General features: G+C 52.8%; 1 protein-coding gene across 1 annotated transcript in view; it reads right to left on the minus strand.

Moving 5' to 3' along the window:
* Positions 1–7,528: 7,528 nt before the first annotated feature.
* LOC135362485 (proline-rich protein 36-like) overlaps positions 7,529–21,937 on the minus strand; it is a 28,709-nt gene continuing 14,300 nt past the window's right edge. The window contains exons 2-11 of the mRNA XM_064577716.1: positions 12,823–13,638; positions 12,542–12,780; positions 11,649–11,833; positions 11,307–11,416; positions 10,346–11,185; positions 9,861–10,286; positions 9,238–9,343; positions 8,959–9,125; positions 8,523–8,575; positions 7,529–8,294 (exon numbers count right to left, since the gene is read on the minus strand). Coding sequence (XP_064433786.1) covers positions 7,529–8,294; positions 8,523–8,575; positions 8,959–9,125; positions 9,238–9,343; positions 9,861–10,286; positions 10,346–11,185; positions 11,307–11,416; positions 11,649–11,833; positions 12,542–12,780; positions 12,823–13,638 — 3,708 coding nt within the window. The remainder of the gene's footprint in view (positions 8,295–8,522; positions 8,576–8,958; positions 9,126–9,237; positions 9,344–9,860; positions 10,287–10,345; positions 11,186–11,306; positions 11,417–11,648; positions 11,834–12,541; positions 12,781–12,822; positions 13,639–21,937) is intronic.

Genomic DNA, 21,937 nt, shown 5'->3' on the forward strand with positions numbered 1-21,937 from the left:
GGTCATAGGGGAGCTCTATTTTTAAATTTTTGAGGAACCTCCACACTGTATTCCAAAGTGGCTGTACCAACTTGCATTCCCACCAACAGTGTAAGAGGGTTCCCCTTTCTCCACAACCTCTCCACATTTGTTGTTTCTTTCCCTGTCCATTTTGGCCATTCTAACGGGTGTAAGGTGGTATCTCAAGATCTCCCTATTTTTAAATTAGATTGCTTGTGGGTTTTTTGGTTTTGTTTTGTTTCTCTTTTTTTTTCTTGTTTTTTTCCTTTCCCGATTGTTTTGTTTTGTTTTGCTGTTGAGTTGCATGAGTGATATTAACCCCTTATCAGATATATGATTTGCAAATGTTTTCCCATACAGTAGGTTGCCTTTTTATTTTGTTGATGGTTTCCTTGCTGATGTCATCCCACACTTTTTTTAATTGTTTTTACTTTTGGTATCAGGTTAAAAAATCACTACCAAGACCTCTATCAAGTGGCTTTTCCCTGTGTTTTCTGTTAAGAGTTTTAGGGTTTCAGGACTTATATTCAATTCTTGAATGCATTTGGAGTTAGTTTTTTGTGTAGTGTAAGATAGTGGTGTGGTTTCGTTGTTCTGCATGTGACTGTCCACTTTTCCCAGCCTTGTTGTTTAAAGAGACTGTTCTTTCCCCCTTGTATATTCTTGGCTCCTTGGTCATAAGGTACTGTACCTTGGATGGGTGGGTTTCCTTCTGGGCTCTCTCTTTTGTTCTGGTGCTCTGTGTGTGTCTGGTTTTTTGCCAACACTAGATTGTCTTGAATACTCTAGCTTTGCAATAATCTGAAATCAGTGAGTGTGATGCCTTTAGCGTTGTTCTTCTTTCTCTAGATTGCTCTGGCTATTCAGAGTCTTCTGTGGCTTCATACAAGTTTTTGGATCCTTTGTTGTATTTCTGTGAAAAATAGAATTACAATTTTGATAAGAATTGCATTGTATCTGTAGATGGTTTGGGGAAGTGTGGAGAATTTAACACCATGATTTCTTCTAATCCAAGAGCATGGAGTATCTTTCCATTTCCATGTGTTGTCTTCGTTTTCTTTCCTTAACATCTTGTAGTTTTCAGTATAAGCTTTCACGTCTTGGTGAAGTTTCTTTCTGGGTATTTTATTCTTTTTGATGCAACTTCACGTGGGATGATCTTCCCAATTTCTTTTTCTGATAGTTCGTTATTAGTGTATAGACATGCAACAGATTTTTGTATATTGATATTGGATCCTGTACCTTTATTGAATTCAGTCGTTAGTTCGAACAATTTTTCTGTGGAGTCTTTAAGGTTTTCCTTATATACTCTGCCTGCCATCTGCAAATAGTGAAAGTTTTACTTTTTCCTTTCCAATTTAGATGCCTTGTTTATTTTTGTTGCATAATTGCTCTGCCTAGGTTTTCCGGTACTATGTTGAATGAAAGTGGCGAGGAAAGACCAGGCAAGTTCCTAATGTAGAGGATCTTAGAGGAAATAGTAACAGCTGAAACTTTTCTCTATTGGATGTGATGTTATCTGTGGGCTTGTCCTGTATGGCCTTTATCATGTTGAGGTATGTTCCCGCTCCACTCACTGTTGAGAATATTGACCGTCAATGGATATTGAGTTTTTTCAAATGCTTTTTGTGCATCTCTCAAGATGGTAGCATGATTTTTATTCTTCAGTTTGTTAACGTGATGGATCACTTGGGTTGATGTGCACGTGTGAACCCTCCTTGCATTCCTGGAACAAATCCCAGGATCATAGCATATGATCCTTTCAGCATATTGGTGAACTCGGTTTGCTAGTATTTTGTTGAACATTTTTGCCTCTGTGTTCATCATGGATATTGGCCTGTAATTTTATTTTCTTGGGGTGTCCTTGTCTGGATTTGGTATCAGGATAATGTTGGACTCAGGAAATGATTTTGGTAGCTTTCTCTTCTGTTTTTTGGAAATGTTTGAGAAGGATTGGTATGAATTCTTCCCTGAATGGAAGAATTCACCAGTAAAGGCATCTGGTCCTGGAACTTGGTTTTTGGGAGGTTGTAAATTGCTGATATGACGAGCATTGGGTGCTTTATGGAAGTGTTGAATCACTGAATTCTATTCCTGAAATTAATACTGTACTCTGTATGTCACTAGTTCGAATTTATTTATTTATTATTTTTAAGATTTTCTTTTCTTTTTTTTTTTTTTGTTTTTTTTTAAAGACTTTATTTATTTGACAGAGAGAGACACAACAAGAGAGGGAACACCAGCAGGGGGATTAGGGGAGTGAGAAGCAGGTTTACCGCCGAGCAGGGAGCCTCATGTGGGGTTCGATCCGAGGACCCTGGATGATGACCTGAGCCGAAGGCAGACGCTTAATGACTGAGCCATCTAGGCGCCCCTAAGATTTTATTTTTATGAGAGAGAGAGAGACCATGGACAGCAGGAGGGGTAGAGGGAGAGGAGGAGAGAGAGAGTCTCAAGAAGACTCCATGCTGAGTTTGGAGCCTGGCCTGTGGCTCAGTCACATGCCCCTGAGACCATAGCATGAGCCGGAACCAAGAGTTGGATGCTCAACCGACTGAGCCATCAGGTGCCGCAAGGAACTAGAATTGAAATAAAAACGTATAACATAAATATGAATAAATAAACATCTGATTCTTTGAGGTTGTCCAAATTGTTGCTGTGTACTCTTCACAATAGTTCCTTTGAGCCTTTGTTGTGGTGTGTCCATTGTGATATGTTAGCCAACTAGAAATCGTGGTTTTGAATAGCCATGGTGTGACTGTTCTCAGCGAGAGCGAGGTGAGTGGCTTGGGGAAGGGGAGCAGGAGGGCCGTGTGATTGCTGACCGAGGGGGACCCCAGGCTGTGCCCCACGGATGCCCCTGCTCTGCAATAGCCATCGTTCCCTCCCACTTCTCACTTGTGTTCGTGGCGCCTGTCACAGGGGACCCGTCAATGCCCCACATCGTGGCCCAGGTGGTGCCCGTCAAAAAAACACCAAATGGAACAAATGGCATGGCCTGAAACCTGTTACATTTGCAAAATTCTAGTGAGAATCCTGTGTTCAGGAACCTCTGGTAATTTCCTAAGTTGGTACTTACTCTTGGTGTTAAAAAATGAAGGGGTACGCAGGTCTCGGTGCTTCACATGGTGATTTTCTGGTTGGGATTTACTTTGTGCTAGGGGAGGTCATAGAACGAGACAGAACATCTCTCTTTGCACGGTAGCCCAGTCCCACCCATAGCATCTGGCTGTGAGCTGTGGGTAGATCGTGTGCCCTGGGGTGAAATTGTGAGACCTGGAAAAGATCATCTCACCAGCAGGTGCCTGAAGCCAGTGTAGGGATACACCCCTGCAAGCTGCTTTGCATTGCTGGGGGGATTACAGAATGATCATTTGATCCCTGTCCGTGTTCGAAAATGGCCAAGTCATTATTGTGAAATCTGAAAATCAGGCCCTCCTGAGAGAAGAGAATCCTTCACCAATGTTGGTGGGGCCCTGAAACCCTGCCACTCCATTCATGTCATCTTCCCTGAGTGCCTGCCCTGGGCAAGGCAAGGGCTTTGGGGGGAGGCCAAGATAGATGCAGTCCCGGCGTCCAGGGGCCCAGGTTCCCATCAAGGCGTGTGGCCTGTCAACAAGTATGTGGTGAGCAGAACAGAGAGGGGAAGGCACTCCGTGCCGTTTGAGAGGCTAGAGGAAGGTTTCCTGTGCCATTTGAGGGTGATGTCACTGACGCATGGCCCTCCTGTCCACCCCGCGGGGTACCAGATCGCCACCGCCTGGCCGGCAGTAGCCCCAGCACGTTCACCACTGTGGAGGTGGGTGCCATGGTGAGGCAGTTCATGGGCACCAAGCTGGCCCTGGAGTCGGCATACATCTTCAGGCTGCCGGCCAAGTTGAGGCAGGGCTGGGCAAGCTGCTGTAGGCCCCCGTCGTCACCACTGAGAAGAGAGGTAAGACCCGAGGCCCAAGTCCACTGTCGTGGTGCTACAGGGAGGAGAGCTGGGCAGGAAACGGAGCCGGGAACTTGCATGGTCAACGACGTCCAGGTCAGGCCCTGTACCGTCGCGTGTCTACACAGCCTGACATTTATCAGCCAGGCAGGAATGTCCCCGGTTTAATGCTAGAGACTCGGCTCAGAAAGGTTGTGTAACTGGCCCAGGGTGGCTCTGAGTCACTGTGTTGGAGGGCAGCTCCCTGAAGCCAGGCACTTGGTCTCTGATGTTCAAAACCATGTGCCCAGCTGAGCAGGTGCTCATTAAAGTTTCCTGTGGAGCAATCGTAGGGAGATCTGTCTTCATGGACGCCGCTTCTGTTGCAAACACTGGCGAGATGCTTATTGTACATTGTCTTGGTTTATCCTCACCAAAGCCTGGGGAGCAAAGCTCTGTGAGCCCCAGTTCTACAGAAGAAGTGGGGGTCCAGACAGATTCAGTCATTTCCTGCTGTGGGGGCAGTGATGTGAACACCCTTCATAGACCCCCCCCCGACCCCCTTTTCCCACACCAATCTTCTGTGAGTTCCCATCTCGGCAAGCCCCTGACATGCCCTTCAGCCTCGCTGTGGAATCTGCCTCAGCAGGCTCCCTAACCAAGGCCACCCCAATTCCAGGTGTGGAGGTCAGTGCCAGACCCAGAGGTCTGAGGGAAGAGGAGGACAGGAAGGCACTTGCACGCAGAGCCAACGGGTGCGCTCGGAGAGATGGCCTGTCCTACCTCCCATCTGGGAGTGCCTAGCGCCAGGCTCTGGAGCTGTGTGACCTTAGACAAGGCCCTTCCCCTCTCTGTGCCCTGGCGCCCACCTGGTGGCCTCTCGGGAAGCACCCAAGGGCCAGCACCGTCCACGTGGTGCCATGGCCTTGCTCAGAGTGTGAGCCGGTGTCCCTGCGTGTGATCACTCTAGGACAAGATCTAGAGCAGATGGTTTAAGTGAGGCAGGGGTTGAACCCAGAGTGCTTGAAAAACAATCCAAAGGGCTGATCTGAAACCTACCAAAGATAGAAGGCAAAAGAGGCCGGTGTGCACTGAGCTCTTGCCACCTTCTGGCCACCTTCCAGGCATTGCAGCCCATTGCTCTCTCTACTTCCACACATCAGGCCGAACCTGTCCTCTGGGGTTTTTGTGGAGGCTTCATTCCATAGGCTAGACTGATGAAAGCATTGGCCATTGGCCATTGATTGAACCTCCAGCCCCTCTCCCGTCCTCAGAAGTCATGGGCGGGACCAAAAGTTCCAACCCTCTGATCACAACGTTGGTTGTCCTGGTGACCAGCCCACATTCTCATTAACATGACAAGAGACACCTTTGTCACTCTGGACAAAGACGTGTATATGAGAAACAAGTTTTCTCATCTGAATGGCTAAATAGATATTCTTCTTACAAGTCACAACATTGCAAACATGGCTCCAGTCTCTGCTTCTGTGCTCACAGGACGCCCTCCCAGCGGTGTGTCCAAATTTCTCTCCTCTTCTAAGGATGTTTGGATCGCCTTATTGCCTCACTATTTGTCAAATGATTGCTGGATCCTAAATTGCTTCTCAAAATATGCCTTTCTTCATGTTCAGCAATGGATCATGTGGAACACTTGGGCTCCCCATGTGAATTAGCGATTATAATACCTTGCTCATGTTCATCTGTCCAGAGTTTGCAGTTACATTTACAAGCAGCTTTGCTGTTAGTGACCTCAAGCTTGAAGGTAGTCCTCTTGACTTAGGTGTCATTGAAAAGACCCCTCGATGCTTTGTTTTGGGGTTTTGGGGGCATCGGTAGGTTTAGCTTGTATTTGTAGGACCCAGGACTCTATACATGCATTTATGTCAGGTAGATTTCTAGAAGTGTAATTGTTGGGTTAAAAGGCAAGTGCATTGAAAACCTTGATAAATAAAACCAAATTGCCCTCCAAAAAAGAAACCAGTCCCTGGATTAGGGTGCTTCCTACTGCACTGTGACTTGCTCTTAACTGCAAGGTCTGCAAAACCCTGTGTCCATATAAGCTGGCATCCACAGGTACCAGGGGTTAGAACACCAATGTATCTTTTTGGAGGACACAGTTCAACCCACAACAGAGCAGTTTTCGTACAACAAAGCTGTGGCCTCTACTCTGAGACCAGGACAGCATTTCCTAAGATGCTGGTGGCATCCTATAGACAGCGGCTGTGTAGGCATCACTGAGAATTCAGCGTGCATCCATCTCTGGACAAGCTTCACCGCCCTGCTGCAGCCAGGGGTCATGGGCGTGCCCTTTGTCCATCTGTCTGGTCACAGCTTGAGCGGTTCTTGTCCTTATTTGCTGAGTATTCCAGAGGAGACCCGGGACCCAGAGCCCCTGGCCCCCTGGCCTGCACTCTGGCTGCTGCAGCCCTCCCCAGACTAATTAACCAACAGAAATTGACGGGAGGGAGAATGTGAGCTGGGCATCTCTGTGTGCATCCTGGTGTGGGTTAAATTCTGAGATTCAGGGCCTGGCTACCACCATTCATGTTCCACAGGGTGTCAAAATGTCAAATGAGCACCTGCCCTACCCTAGGCCCGCCCTTCATTGTCACCTGACATTGGAGGGACCACGGGGCTTCCAGCTTAGGTCTGAGTCAGGGCAGAATAGGGGTGATCTGGCATGCAGAGCACTCACTGCACGCCCCGCCCCCAGTGAGGCTGCCACAAACCTGGGTGGGAGATGCCCTGGAGGGCCAGAGGAGATGGGGCTCACCTCCAGGGGGCACAGCCACTGGGGTGGACAGGTCTCTGTGGCAGCCCAGGTGTGCACGGAGAGGGGTGGCCCATGGAGAGCTCCTGGGCTTTGGGGACTTGCACCCACTGTGGCGATCAGGGGGGGCTTCACGGAGGAGGAGCCATTTGAGATAGGTTGTCAGGGAAAAGGGATTTCACCGAGGACACAAGGGAAGGTAAGATTTACAAGGGCCCAGCAAAGCTAAATGTTCAAGGAGTGGGAAGAGCGAGGTGTTCCCAGGCCAGCTGACCCCTGTCTCTTTCCACCTGTAGCTCCGAGAAACACCGGTGCTACGACGTCATCCTGACGGCCTACAACATCATCGGCGAGAGCCCAGTAGCGCGCCCGTGGAGGTGTTCGTCGGCGAGGCCGGTAAGCTCCGGGTGCCCCCGCCTTCTGGGATGCCTGGCCTGGCGCTCTCAGGGGCTGAGCAGCGTGCCCATGTTGAGGAGCATGGTGCCTGTGCGAGGCTAGGAGGCTCCGGCGTGGGTCAGCGTGGGGAGGGGTGTCGGAAGCGCCGGCGGGCACCTGCGGGGAACACGGTGGCATCAGTGGTGTCAGCGGCGGCAGCAGTAGTGCTGGCCGTCAGTCGGAGTCAGCGTTCGGCAGCAGCGGAAGCTCCCGGCAGCAGAGGCAGCAGCCGTATGAGCAGCGGGTGGCGGCAGCGGTAGGTGCCGGGATAGTGGGCGTCGGTATGTGGCAGCGGGAGGCGGTGGAGGCAGGGGCGGCAGGAAGCGGTGAGGCACAGGCAGCTGGCGCCGCAGGCAGGCAAGAGCCGGCAAACGGCAGGCAGGCGGCAACAGGAAGCGGCCACAGCGGTTTCAGGTGGCGGTGGCAGGAATCGGCGGAAGACGGCGGAGGCAGGCGGCGGGGGAAGGTGGCAGGAGGAGGGAGGCTGCAGTGGCGGCCGGCAGTGCGGGCAGCCGGTTCCAGGTGCCAGCGGTAGGCAGGCGGAGGCGGCAGGTAGGAGGTAGCAGGTGCAGGCTGCAGTAAGCAGCGGCTGGCGGGCAGGCCACGGCAGGCAAGGGCCGCGGGTGGTGCCAGGACATAGCAGGCGGCGACAGCAGGCAGTCGGCGGGGGCAGGCAGGCGGCAGACAGCAGCATTAGGCAGACGGCAGCTGTGGCAATTGGCAGGTGGCAGCGGTAGGCAGACGGTGCCGGCAGTGGTGGGGTTAGGCAGGCAGCGTTGGCATGCATCCTCGGGGTTAGGTAGCTGGGCCCGGTGAGCCAGGCTGCGGCAGCAGACGGCGGTGGCAGGCGGCGGCAGGATGCGGAGGCAGTCAGGCGGCCACGGATGCCGGCGGGCAGCAGGAGGCGGGTGCACGCAAGAGCGGTGGTTGGAGAAGGCAGGTGGCGGCGGCAGGCAGAGGTAAGCGGCAGCAGGGGGCGGCAGTGGCAGACGGCAGTGGTAGTACTGACTGGTGGCGGCAGCAGGCAGGCGGTGGCAGGCGGCGGTGGCAGCACTGGTGGGCAGTGGCGGCAGGCAGCGGCAGGCAGGCGGTGGCAGTCGGTAGCAGGCGGCAGCGGGCAGCAGGAGAGGTGGCAGCGGTGACAGCACCAGCGGGTGGCGTCTGCGTCTGCAGCGGCTGCAGGGGCGGCAAGGGCTACAGGGGTGCCAGCTTTGGGCAGCCCCGGGTCATTGAGCGGCAGTGTGGCAGCCTCAGCAGCAGGTGCCATTGGCTTCAGCTTGAGTCACCGGCGGGGGAAGCAGGCGCCGCGATAGGGGCGGGGTCAGCAGCAGGCGGGTCAGCGGCGGCAGCGTGTGTCAGCGTGGGGAGGGGCGCCGGAGGTGTCGGCGGGCATAGTGGGGTTACGCGGCTGCGTCGGCAGCGTGGGCGGCGTCAGCAGTAGTGCTGGCGTCAGTCGCCTTCAGCGTTGGGCAGCAGCGGAAGCTCCGGGCAGCAGAGGCAGCAGCAGGAGTATCAGCAGCGGGCGGCGGCAGCGGTAGGTGCCGGGTTAGTGGGGCCAGTATGTGGCAGCGGGAGGCGGTGGAGGCAGTGGAGGCAGGGGGCGGCAGTAAGCGGTGGCGGCAGGGAGGCAGGTAGCGGCAGGCAAGTGTGGTGGGCGGCGGCGGTAGGCGATTGCAGGCGGCGGCAGGAAGCGGTGGCAGGCTGTGGTAAGCAACGGCAAGCAGGCAGGCGGCCGCGGCAGGCACGCAAGGGCGGTGGGTGGCAGAAGGCAGGTGGCGGCGGCAGGCAGAGGTAAGCGGCAGCAGGGTCGGCAGTGGCAGACAGCAGTGGTAGTACTGACTGGTGGCGGCAGCAGGCAGGCGGTGGCAGGCGGCGGTGGCAGCAGTGGTGGACAGTGGATGCAGGCAGCGGCAGGCAGGCGGTGGCAGGCGGTGGCAGGCGGCAGCGGGCAGCAGCAGAGGTGGCAGCGGTGGCAGCACCAGCGGGTGGAGTCTGCGGCTGCATCGGCTACAGGGGCGGCAAGGGCTGCAGGGGCGCTAGCTTTGGGCAGCCCCGGGTCATTGGGCGGCGGTGTGTGGCAGCCTCAGCAGCAGGTGCCATTGGCTTCAGCCGGAGTCACCGGAGGGGGAAGCAGGCGCCGCGATAGGGGCGGGGTCAGCAGCAGGCGGGTCAGCGGCGGCAGCGTGCCTCAGCGTAGGGAGGGGCGCCGGAAGCGCCGCGGGCATCTGCGGGTTACGCGGTGGCATCAGTGGCGTCAGTGACGTCAGCGGCGGCAGCGGCGGCAGCAGTAGCGCTGGCGTCAGTCGGTTTCAGCTTTGTGCAGCAGCGGAAGCTCCAGGCAGCAGAGGCAGCAGCAGGCGTATCAGCAGCGGTCAGCGGCAGCGGTAGGTGCCGGGTTACTGGGGTCAGTATGTGGCAGCGGGAGGCGGTGGAGGCAGTGGAGGCAGGGTGCAGCAGTAAGTGGTGGGGGCAGGGAGGCAGGTAGCGGCAGGCAAGTGTGGTGGGCGGCGGCAGGCAGGGTTGGCAGACAGGCGCCGGCGGTAGGCGATTGCAGGCGGCGGCAGGATGCGGTGGCAGGCTGTGGTAAGCAACAGCAGGCAGGCAGGCCGCCGCGGCAGGCAGGCAAGGGCGGCGGGCGGTGGAAGGAGGTAGCAGGCGGCGGCGTCGGCAGGGGGCGGGGGCAGGCAGGCTGCGGCAGGCAGGTGGCAGACAGTTGCAGGCAGGCTGCAGCACTGGGGGTACGCAGTAGCCGCAGGTGGCAACAGGCAGTGGCGGCAGGAAGCGGCGGCGGGCAGGTGGTGGGGGCAAGGTAGTGGCGGCCGGCAGACCCCGGCTAGGGGCAGGCAGGGGGCGGCGGCGGCAAGAGGTGGCAGACGGGGGCAGGCAGTGGTAACCCGCGGGAGGAAGCGGCGGCCGGCGGCAGGGCCAGGCAACATTGTTAGGTAGGCGGCAGCGGTAGGCATGTGGTGGCGGTGGGCTGCCGTGGCGGGTAGTGGTAAGTGGCAGCAGGCGGGGGTAGGCGGCGGTGGTAGGTAAGCAGCAGCAGGCCCTGGCGGGCTGCAGGGTGCAGGGGCCAGGCACGAAGCGGCGGCTGACAGTCGCAGCCGGCCGTAAGCGGTGGCAGAAAGTGGCGGCAGGCGGCAGGGTCAGGTGGCAGGGGGAGGCAGGCTGCAGCGGCGGCAGGCAGTGAGGGCAGCAGACGGCAGCGGCAGGCGGTGGGGGCAAGCGGGCTGCAGGGGGCAGCGGCAGCAGGTGGCGGCGGTAGGCAGGCAATGTTGGCAGGCATCGTCGAGGTTCGGCAGCGGAGGCTGGTGGCAGTAGCCGCAGATGGCAACAGGCGGTGGTGGCAGGAAGCAGTGGCAGGCGGGTGGCGGGGACAAGTGGTGGCCGCAGGCAGCAGTGTTAGGAAGGCGGGAATTGCAGCTGTTGGGAGGCGGCAGTAGTAGGCATGCGGTGGTGGCAGGCTGCGGTGGCGGGCAGTGGTAAGCGGCAGCAGGCGGCGGTGGTAAGGAAGCGGCAGTGGGCTGTAGCGGGCAGCGGGCAGTCGGGGCAGACAGGCGGTGGCAGGCAATGTCGGCAGCGGGCTGCAAGCGGCCGCGGTAGGCAGGTGGTGGTGGTGGTGGCGGCAGGTGGCGGCGGTAGGCAGCGGTAAGCGGCGGCAGGGGGTGCGGGCAGGCAGGCGGAGGCAGGGGGACACAGGCAAGGACGGCGGGCGGCGGCAGGCAGGGTTGGCAGACAGGCGGTGGTGGTAGGTAGTAGCAGGCAGCCCCAGCAGGAAGCGAAGGCAGGCGGCAGTGGCAGCAGGCGGCAGCGCGGGCAGGCTGTGGTAAGCCGTGGCTGGCAGTCAGGCAGCCACAAGCAAGGGAGGCGGGCGGTGCGAGGAGGTAGCAGGCGTCGGCGGCAGGAAGCGGTGGGACGCAGGCAGCTGGGGCGGCAGGCAGGAAGCCCCGGCATGCGTCAGGCAGGCGGCAACAGGAAGCGGCGGTAGCGGTGTCAGGCGGCAGTGGCAGGAAGCGGCGGCAGACAGAGGAGGCAGGTGGCGGGCGAAGGTGGCAGGAGGAGGCAGGCTGCAGCGGAGGCAGGCAGTGGGGGCAGTGGGCTGCAGGCACCAGTGGTAGGCAGGCAGTGGCGGTAGGTAAGAGGTAGCAGGTGCAGGCTGCAGTAAGCAGCGGCTGGCAGGCAGGTCACGGCAGGTAAGGGCCGCGGGTGGTTTAAGGATATAGCAGGCGGCGGCAGCAGGCAGGCGGCGGGGGCAGGCAGGTGGCAGACAGCAGCATTAGGCAGGCGGCAGCGGTAGCCTGGCGGTGCCGGCAGCGGTTGGCGTAGGCAGGCAGCGTTGGCATGCATTCTCGGTGTTAGGTAGCTGGGCCCGGTGGAGCCAGGCTGCGGCAGCAGACGGCGGCGGCAGGCAGGCGGTCACGGATGCCGGTGGGCAGCAGGCTGCAGGCGCAGGCAAGGGCGGTGGGTGGAAGAAGGCAGGTGGCGGCGGCAGGCAGAGGTAAGTGGCAGCAGGGGCCGGCAGTGGCATACGGCAGTGGTAGTACTGACTGGTGGCGGCAGCAGGCAGGCGGTGGCAGGCGGCGGTGGCAGCACTGGTGGGCAGTGGCGGCAGGCAGCGGCAGGCAGGCGGTGGCAGTCGGTGGCAGGCGGCAGCGGGCAGCAGCAGAGGGGGCAGCGGTGGCAGCACCAGCGGGTGGAGTCTGCGGCTGCATCGGCTGCAGGGGCGGCAAGGGCTGCAGGGGCGCCAGCTTTGGGCAGCCCCGGGTCATTGGGCGGCGGTGTGTGGCAGCCTCAGCAGCAGGTGCCATTGGCTTCAGCCGGAGTCACCGACGGGGGAAGCAGGCGCCGCGATAGGGGCGGGGTCAGCAGCAGGCGGGTAGCGGCGGCAGCGTGAGTCAGCGTGGGGAGGGGCGCCGGAAGCGCCGGCGGGCATCTGTGAGTTACGCGGCGGCGTCAGCGGCGTCAGCAGTACTGTTGGCGTCAGTCGGCTTCCGCGTTGGGCAGCAGCGGAAGCTCCGGGCAGCAGAAGCAGCAGCAGGAGTATCAGCAGCGGGCGGCGGCAGCGGTAGGTGCCGGGTTAGTGGGGTCAGTATGTGGCAGCGGGAGGCGGTGGAGGCAGTGGAGGCAGGGGGCGGCAGTAAGCGGTGGGGGCAGGGAGGCAGGTAGCGGCAGGCAAGTGTGGTGGGCGGCGGCAGGCAGGGTTGGCAGACAGGCGCCGGCGGTAGGCGATTGCAGGCGGCGGCAGGAAGCGTTGGCAGGCTGTGGTAAGCAACGGCAGGCAGGCAGGCGGCCGCGGCAGGCAGGCAAGGGCGGCGGGCGGTGGAAGGAGGTAGCAGGCGGCGGCGTCGGCAGGGGGCGGGGGCAGGCAGGCTGCGGCAGGCAGGTGACAGACAGTTGCAGGCAGGCTGCAGCACTGGGGGTACGCAGTAGCCGCAGGTGGCAACAAGTGGTGGGGGCAGGGGGCCGCGGCAACAAGAGGTAGCAGGCGGCGGTGGCGGCAGGGGGCGGGGGCGGGCAGGCTGCGGCAGGCAGGTGGCAGACAGTTGCAGGCAGGCTGCAGCACTGGGGGTACGCAGTAGCTGCAGGTGGCAACAGGCAGTGGCGACAGGAAGCGGCGGCGGGCAGGTGTTGGGGGCAGGTAGTGGCGGCCGGCAGACCCCGGCTAGGGGCAGGCAGGGGGCGGCAGGGTCAAGAGGTGGCAGACGGGGCAGGCAGTGGTAAGCGGCGGGAGGAAGCGGCGGCAGGTGGCAGGGCCAGGCAGCAGCGTTAGGTAGGCGGCAGCGATAGGCGTGTGGTGGCCTTGGGCTGGCGTGGCGGGTAGTGGTAAGTGGCAGCAGGCGGTGGTAGGCGGCGGTGGTAGGTAAGCAGCAGAAGGCCGTGGCGGGCTGCAGGCCCCAGGGCCCAGGCAGGAAGCGGCGGCTGATAATCGCAGCCAGCCATAAGCGGTGGTAGAAAGCGGCGGCAGGCGGGGGTAGGGGGCGGGGGGGGGGCGGGCCACAGTGGGGGCAGGCAGTGTGGGAAGCAGGCAGCAGTGGCCGCAGGCAGCGGAGGCAAGCGGGCTGCAGGGAGCAGCGGCAGCAGTTGGCGGCGGTAGGTTGGCAGCGTGGCAGACACCGTCGAGTTTAGGCAGCGGAGGCTGGTGGCAGCAGAGGAGGTGGCAGGTGGCGGGCTGCAGGTGGCGGCGGTAGACAGCAGTAAATGGCAGCAGGGGGTGCGGGCAGGCAGGCGGAGGCAAGGAGATACAGGCAAGGGTGGCAGGCGGCAGCGGAAGGAAGCGGTGGCGGGCAGGTGGCTGGGGCGGTAGGCAGCGGTAACTGGCAGCAGCTGGCGGGGGCAGCGTCCCGGTGGTGGTACGGGCAGGGTCAGCGCTGGGCAGCCAGCGCCAGCAAGCAGCAGGCGGCAGAGAGCGGCAGCGTGGGCCAGCCGCGTCGGCGGTCAGCAGCAGCATCTGCGATGGGCAGCGGGTGTCCGTGGCGGTAGCTGGGGGCAGTGGCGGTAGCTGGGGGCTGTGGCGGTATGGCTGGGAGCAGAGAGAGCCGGGGGCAGCGGCGTCCTTGGAACCCTAGCATGCTGCGGTTCCGAGGAAGAGGTGCCCCTCAGCCTGGTATCTGCAGGGCACACAGGGGGCCACCCAGGACCCAGAGGCTGAATCTGAGGCGGCGTGCCAAGTCCTGCTTCCTCCCATTGGGGAGGCCAGTTGAGTTCGGCCTCTGCCCTGGGCCTGAGCTTCAGTCTCTCCATCTGTAAAGTGGGCAGAACAGCAAAACCTTAGGGTTATGGTGCAGATTTAACGTAGGTAATGGGTTTCCTCTAGACTGGTTCAGAGTACAGATTGTCATTCCTCTTATTCCACTTCCAGCTGTGTGACCTTGAGCAAGATAGGTAATCGCCAGGCCTCAGAATTCTCATCTGAGAGATGGGTCTGCAAAGAGGACCTATATAGGCTTGTTTTGGGGATTTAGTGAAGTAGTACACAGAACCCATTTCCAAAATCAATGTAAATCATGGTTCCTGGCTCGAGATAAGTGCAGTACGAGTCTTTGGGATTAATATCACAGAAGTATTAGTTATTGTTATTGCTAGCACCGGGGAAGGAACACCGTGATTGCCATCCTCATGATTATCATCGTGAGTTAATTGAGGAGCTGCTCTGTGCCTGGCGCTGGCTAAGCATTCTACACCCTTTATCAGTTTGCACATCTCCATGGGCTAGGATCCTGATAGGCCTCTGAGTCTTAGAGACGCAGATAATGCTTGGAACCAGATTTCAATCCCTTGTCTTTGCAGCTCCAAAACCTGTGCTTCCAACCTCTCCATGATTGGGGCGTATCCGAAACCCTCATGCCTCTCTGCTTGACTCTGCACCTTACAGCTTAGAATAGGGCCTAACCCAGAGGAATACAGAGGGATAAGTATTCTCTATTTCTGTTACCGTCGTAGTCTTTATTCCCTCGCAGTGCTTTATGGGCACAGATGTAACGGCGTTGGTTAGTGATTCAGATCAAGAGCTGACAGACCATCCCAACTGAGAGAAATGAGACCCATTTTATGTGCTCCTCTCCCCCTAGAATGACGGTCAAGAGACAGTGATGACTGAGAGGTTGCCAGTGAGTTAAAGAAGTTGGCTGCCCAGCCGCAAGAGCCTGAGTAGACAGCAGCGGCGACCTTTGGTAGCATCTCAAAAGACACCTACACGATGGAACATGCCCAGGGATTTGGAAAACCGGTAAGGCACTTTCCATACACCCTGCCTTGTTCTTCCTCAACTTCTTCAGTATCTCCGAGGAACTCCCTGCTACTTCCTGTACCCCTAAGCGGGATGCAGTGCCCACTGCTCTGGGTAGAGAGGAGCCCGGCACTTTACATGCTGTTCTGTGCACGCACTCACCAGTGTACAAAGCTCTCCTTTAGCCTCTGTGAGGAACAGGAGGGCAGTTTCCCGCACAGATTTGGGCAGGTCCCTGCACTTTTTGAGTCCCCTGAACAATGGTGTACGGCTTACCTGTTTAAATCCAGTTTTGTCTTGGAGTGTTTTACAAGACCTTTTCCTTAGGATAACTTGTAAGATCACTCTCTTTACAAATTCGAAGCTTGTAATACAGTGTTATTAACTATAGCTGCCATGTTGTACGTTACATCCTGTGACTGACTGACTTTATACCTGTAAGTTTGAACCTTTGACCCCTGTCACCCATTTCACACCCATCCCCCTGCCTGTCAACCACCAATCTGACTGCTGTATCTTTAAGCTCAGTTTTTTGGTGTTTTTAGATTCCATATAAAAGTGTTGTCATAGAGTATTTGTCTTTGACTTCTTTCAGTTAGCATCGTGCCCTCAGGGTCCATCCATGTTGTTGTAAAAAGAACGATTTCTTTTTTTGTTATGGCTAAAGAGTATTGCAGCGTCTACATACACCACATCTTCCTTATCGATTCATCCCTCCGTGGACATGTAGGTTGTCCTCCTATCTTAGCTGTTATGAATAATGCTGCAGTGAACATGGGGGTTCAGATATCTTTTCAAATGGGTATTTTTGTTTTCTTTGGCTAAATGGCCAGGAGAAAAATTGCTGGATTGTAGGCTCGTTCTAGTTTTAATGTTTTGAGGAGCCTGCATACTCTTTTCCACAGTGGATGCACCTACCTACGTTCCCACCAACAGCTCACTGGGGTTCCCTTTCGGCCACATCCTTGCTAACATGTGTTATTTCTCATCTTTTTGATACTAAGTTTTCTAACCAGTGTGAGGTGCTATCCCATTGTTGTTTTGATTTGCATTTCCCTGATGATTCATGATGTTGAGCATCTTTTCACGTCCCTGTTGGCTCTCTGGATGTCTTCTCTGGATAATGTCCATTTGGATAATCCTCCCACTTTTTAACCACTTTGTTTTTTTGCTGTAGTTATTGAGTGTAGGAGTGCTTTATATGTACTGGATACTAATCTTTTTTTTTTTTTTTTAAGGATTTATTTATTTATTTATTTGAGAGAGAGAATGAGATAGAGAGCATGAGAGGGTGGAGGGTCAGAGGGAGAAGCAGACTCCCTGCTGAGCAGGGAGCCTGACGTGGGACTCGATCCCGGGACTCTGGGATCATGACCTAAGCCGAAGGCAGTCGCTTAACCAACTGAGCCACCCAGGCGCCCCTCCATACAAATTTTAAAGATTCTTTGCCTTATGTCTGTAGAACATGTTTCGAATTTTGGTAAGAATTGCATTCAATCTCTAGACGGTTTTGGGTAGTATAGACATTTTAACACTTAATTCTTCTAATCCATGAGCATGGAATGTCGATTTACTTGTGTTGTCTTCCGTTTCTTTCCTTAGTGTCTTACAGTTTTCAGTATATAGGCTTTCACCTCCTTGGTTAAATTTATCTTTAAGTGTTTTTTGTGTTTTTTTTTTTTTTGATGCAGTTTTAAATATTATTTTTTAAATTTATTTTCCTGTTCATTATTAGTATATAAAAATGGAACATATTTTTATGTACTTTTTATCCTGCAACTTTATTGAATCTGTTTAATAGTTTTTTTCATGTTGTTTTTAGGGTTTTTTTACATATAAAATGTCATTTGAATATAGTGACCTTTTTTTTTTTTTCTTTAAAGATTTTATTTATTTATTTGAGACAGAGAGAATGAGAGACAGAGAGCATGAGAGGGAGGAGGGTCAGAGGGAGAAGCAGATTCCGTGCCCAGCCAGGAGTCCGATGCGGGACTCGATCCCGGGACTCCAGGATCATGACCTGAGCCGAAGGCAGTCCCTTAACCAACTGAGCCACCCAGGGGCCCCTGAATATAATGACCTTTACTTCTTCCTTTCCAATTTGGATGTATTTTATTTCTTTATTTTTCTTGTGTAATTGCTCTGGCTGGGATTTCCAGTAGTATAATTGACCGTTGTCCATCGTCGGTTTGAATTGTGTGGTCCACTTAATACATTTTTTATTCAGTAAATACAGGCATTGCTTGTAAAGGTATTGTCCTTTTGAATTTTTTTTTCTTTTAAAATGATTATTTATATTCTCCTTACTTAACATACAGTGCAATATTGGTTTCAGGAGAATTCCGTGATTCATGACTTGCTTACAAACCCTACTACTCATCATAACAGTGCCCTCCTTAATCCCATCACCCAGCTAGACCATCCCCCAAACACCTCCCCTCTGTCAAATCTCTGTTTTCCAGCATCAAGAGTTTCTTACAGTTTGTTTCCCTCTCTGTTCTTTGTATTCCCCCTCCCATTTGTTGATCTGTTTGTTTCTTAAATCCTTAGGAGTGAAATCTCATGGTATTCGTCTTTCTCTGACTCACTTATTTTGCTTAGCATAATACACTCTAGCTTCATCAGGATTTTTTTTTTTTAAAGAATTTATTTATTTCTTTTTCTTTTTTTTTTAAATTTTATTATCTTATGTTAGTCACCATACAATACATCATTACTTTTTGATGTAGTGATCCACGGTCCATTGTTTTCGTATAACACCCAGTGCTTCATGCAGTACGTGCCCTCCTTAATACCCATCACTGGGCTAACCAATCCCCCCCACCCCCCTCTAAAACCCTGTGTGTTTCTCAGGTCCATAGTCTTTCATGGTTCATCTCTCCCTCCAATCCCCCCCCCCATTTTTCCCATCCTTCTCCTCATGTCCTCCATGTTTTTCCTTATGTTCCACAAATAAGTGAAACCATGTGATAATTGACTTTCTCTGCTTGACTTACTTCACTTATCATAATCTTCTCCAGTCCCATCCATGTTGATGTAAAAGGTGGGTATTCATCCTTTCTGATGGCTGAGTAATATTCCATTGTATATATGGACCACATCTTCTTTATCCATTCATCTGTTGAAGGGCATCTCGGCTCTTTCCACAGTTTGGCTATTGTGGACATTGCTGCTATGAACATTGGGGTGCATATGGCCCTTCTTTTCACTACATCTGGGTCTTTGGGACAAATACCCAGTAGTGCAATTGCTGGGTCATAGGGTACCTCTATTTTTAAATTTTTGAGGAACCTCCACACTATTATTTTTTGACAGAGAGAGACACAGCAAGGGAGGGAACACAAGCAGGGGGAGTTGGAAAGGAAGAAGGAGGCTCCCCACAGTCTTTGGATCCAATGCGGGGCTCGATCCCAGGACCCTGGGATCATGACCTGAGCCGAAGGCAGACGCTTAATAACTGAGCCCCAAGCTCCATCAGGATTTTCGTAATCACACTCTTTTTCTCTAGCTTACTTTGTTGTAAGAATACAGTCTATAATACATATAACATTCAAAATATGTTGAATCAAATCTTTGTGTTCCTGATAACTTTTGTGGTCAACAGTAGGATATTAGTAGTTCAGTTTTCGGTGACTCAAAAGTATTCTCAGATTTTCAACTGCACAGGGGTTGGCAACCCTAATCCCTGCATTGTTCAAGGGCCAACTGTATGTTGAAGAGAAGTGGCGAGAGTGTGCATCCTTGTCTTGTTCCTGATCTTAGAGGAGAAGCTTTCGGCTTTCACTCTTGCATAGGACGTGGCTTCTCAGGTATGGCCTTTATTAGGTTGAGTTACATTCTCTGTATACCTGCTTTGTTGAGAACTTTTATCAAAATGGGTGTTGGGTTTTGTCAGATGCTTTTTCTGCATTGGTGGAGAAGATCATATGATTTTTACCCTTTGTTTTGTTAATGTGGCCTATTTCTTTGATTGATTTGTGGATGTTGAACCCCCCATGCATCCCTGAAATAAATCTGACTTGTTCATACTTCTTCCTGTATTGTTGAATTTCATTTGCTGTTATTTTGTTGAGGATTTTTATATCTATGTTCATCACAGATATGGGTCTGTAATTTTCTTTTCTTGTGGTATTTTGGTAGGGTTTGATAAGGGCAATGCTGGCCTCCTAAAAGGAGTTGAGAAGCATTCCTTCCTCTTGTATTTGTGGAAAAGTTTGAGAAGGATTGGTATTCATTTTTCTTTGAAAATTTGGTAGAATTCACCAGGAAAGCCATCTGGACTCCTGACTGTTGAGAGGTTTTCAATTACTCATTTTGTTTCCCTACTGGTAATTGGTCTGTTCAGAATTTGTCTCTTCATGATTCATTCTTGGAAGGTTGTGTGTTTCTTGGAATTTATCCTTTCCTTTTGGACGGTCAAACTTGTCGGGGTGTAATTGTTCACAGTAGTCTCTTATGAGCCTTTGTCTATGGTATCAATGGAAACATCTTTTTCATTTCTGATTATGTGTACTCATTCTTTTGTTTTTTACCTTGAGGCTAGCTGAAAATTTGTCAGCTTTTTTCTTTTCTTTCTTTCTTTTTTTTAAAGATTTTATTTATTTATTTGAGATAGAAAGAATGAGAGAGACAGAGAGCACATGAGAGGGCGGGAGGGTCAGAGGGAGAAGCAGGCTCCCTGCTGAGCAGGGAGCCCGATGCGGGACTCGATCCCGGGACTCCAGGATCATGACCTGACCCGAAGGCAGTCACTTAACCAACTGAGCCACCCAGGCGCCCTCAGCTTTTTTCTTTTCAAAGAACCAGCTCTTTTGTTGATCTTTCTATTGCCTTCATAGTCTGTATTTGATTTATTTGTTTGAGATGTTACTTCCTTTCTTCTATTAAATTTGGGCTTACGTGTTCTTTTTCTGGTTCCTTGAGGTGGAAAGTTAGTCCGCTTATTTGAGACGATTCTTGTTTCTTGATTTACGCCTGTATCACTATAAACTACCGTCTTAGAACCACTGTTTTTTAATTTTTTAAAAAAATTTTTATTGTTATGTTAATCACCATACATCATTAGTTTTAGATGTAGTGTTCCATGATTCATTGTTTGTGCATAACACCCCGTGCTCCATTCAGAATGTGCCCTATTTAATACCCATCACCAGGATAAACCATCCTCCCACCCCCCTCCCCTCTAGAACCCTCAGTTTGTTTTTCAGAGTCCATCATCTCTCATGGTTCATCTCCCCCTCCAATTTACCCCCCTTCATTCTTCCCCTCCTGATATCTTTTTCTTCTTTTTTTTTTTTCTTTCTTAACATATATTGAATTATTCGTTTCAGAGGTACAGATCTGAGATTCAACCGTCTTGCACAATTCCCAAGGTTTACTAGAGCACATACCCTCCCCAATATCTATCCCCCAGTCATCCCATCCCACCCCCCACTCCAGCAACCCTCAGTTTGTTTCCTGAGATTAAGAATTCCTCATATCAGTGAGGTCATTTGATACATGTCTTTCTCTGTTTGACTTATTTCGCTCAGCATAATGCCCTCCAATTCCATCCACCTCGTTGCAAATGGCAAGATCTCATTCCTTTTGATGGCTACATAATATTCCATTGTATATATATACCATTTCTTCCTTATCCATTTATCTGTCGATGGACATCTTGGCTCTATCCACAGTTTGGGTATTGTGGACATTGCTGCTATAAACATCGGGGTGCATGTAACCCTTCGGGTCCCTACATTTGTATCTTTGGGATAAATACCCAGCAGTGCAGTTGCTGGATCATATGGTAGATCTATTTTCAACTTCTGGAGGAACCTCCATACTGTTTTCCAGAGTGGCTGCACCAGCTTGCATTTCCACCAACAGTGTAGGAGGGTTCCCCTTTCTCTGGATCCCTGCCAACATCTGTCCTTTCCTGACTTGTTAATTTTAGCCATTCTGACTGGTGTGAGGTGGTATCTCATTGAGGTTTTGATTTGGATTTCCCTGATGCCGAGCGATGTTGAGCACTTTTTCATGTGTCTGTTGGCCATTTGGATGTCTTCTTTGGAAAAATGTCTGTTCATGTCTTCTGCCCATTTCTTGATTGGATTCTTTGTTCTTTGGGTGTTGAGTTTGATAATTTTGGATACTAGCCCTTTATCTGATATGTCATTTGCAAATATCTTCTCCCGCTCTGTCGGTTGTCTTTTGGTTTTGTTGACTGTTTCTTTCGCTGTTCAAAAGCTTTGTATCTTGATGAAGACCCAATAGTTCATTTTTGCCCTCGCTTCCCTTGCCTCTGGCAATGTTTCTAGGAAGAAGTTGCTGAGGCTGAGGTCGAAGAGGTTGCTGCCTGTGTTCTCCTTTACGATTTCGATGGACTCCTGTCTCTCATTGAGGTCTTTCAAACATTTGGAGTCTATTTTTGTGTGTGGTGTAAGGAAATGGTCCAATTTCATTCTTCTGCATGTGGCTGTCCAATTTTCCCAACACCATTTGTTGAAGAGACTGTCTTTTTGCCATTGGACATTCTTTTCTGCTTTGTCGAAGATGAGTTGACCATAGAGTTGAGGGTCTACTTCTGGGCTCTCTATTCTGTTCCATTGATTGATGTGTCTGTTTTTGTGCCAGTACCATACTGTCTTGATGATGACAGCTTTGTAATAGAGCTGGAAGTCCGGAATTGTGATGCCGCCAGCTTTGCTTTTCTTTTTCAACATTCCTCTGGCTATTCGGGGTCTTTTCTGGTTCCATACAAATTTTAGGATGATTTGTTCCATTTCTTTGAGAAAAGTGGATGGTATTTTGGTGGGGATTGCATTGAATGTGTAGATTGCTCTAGGTAGCATTGACATCTTTACAATATTTGTTCTTCCAATCCATGAGCATGGAACGTTTTTCCATTTCTTTGTGTCTTCCTCAATTCCTTTCATGAGTATTTTATAGTTTTCTGAGTACAGATCCTTTGTCTCTTTGGTTAGATTTCTTCCTAGGTATCATAGGGTTTTGGGTGCAATTGTAAATGGGCTTGACTCCTTCATTTCTCTTTCTTCTGTCTTGTTGGTGTATAGGAATGCCACTGCCTTCTGTGCATTGATTTTATATCCTG

Source organism: Mirounga angustirostris, unplaced genomic scaffold (assembly GCF_029215605.1).
Source record: "Mirounga angustirostris isolate CCGP_5_RB_7025 unplaced genomic scaffold, mMirAng1.0.hap1 SCAF_14, whole genome shotgun sequence".
In the NCBI taxonomy this organism is placed as follows: Eukaryota; Metazoa; Chordata; class Mammalia; order Carnivora; family Phocidae; genus Mirounga; species Mirounga angustirostris.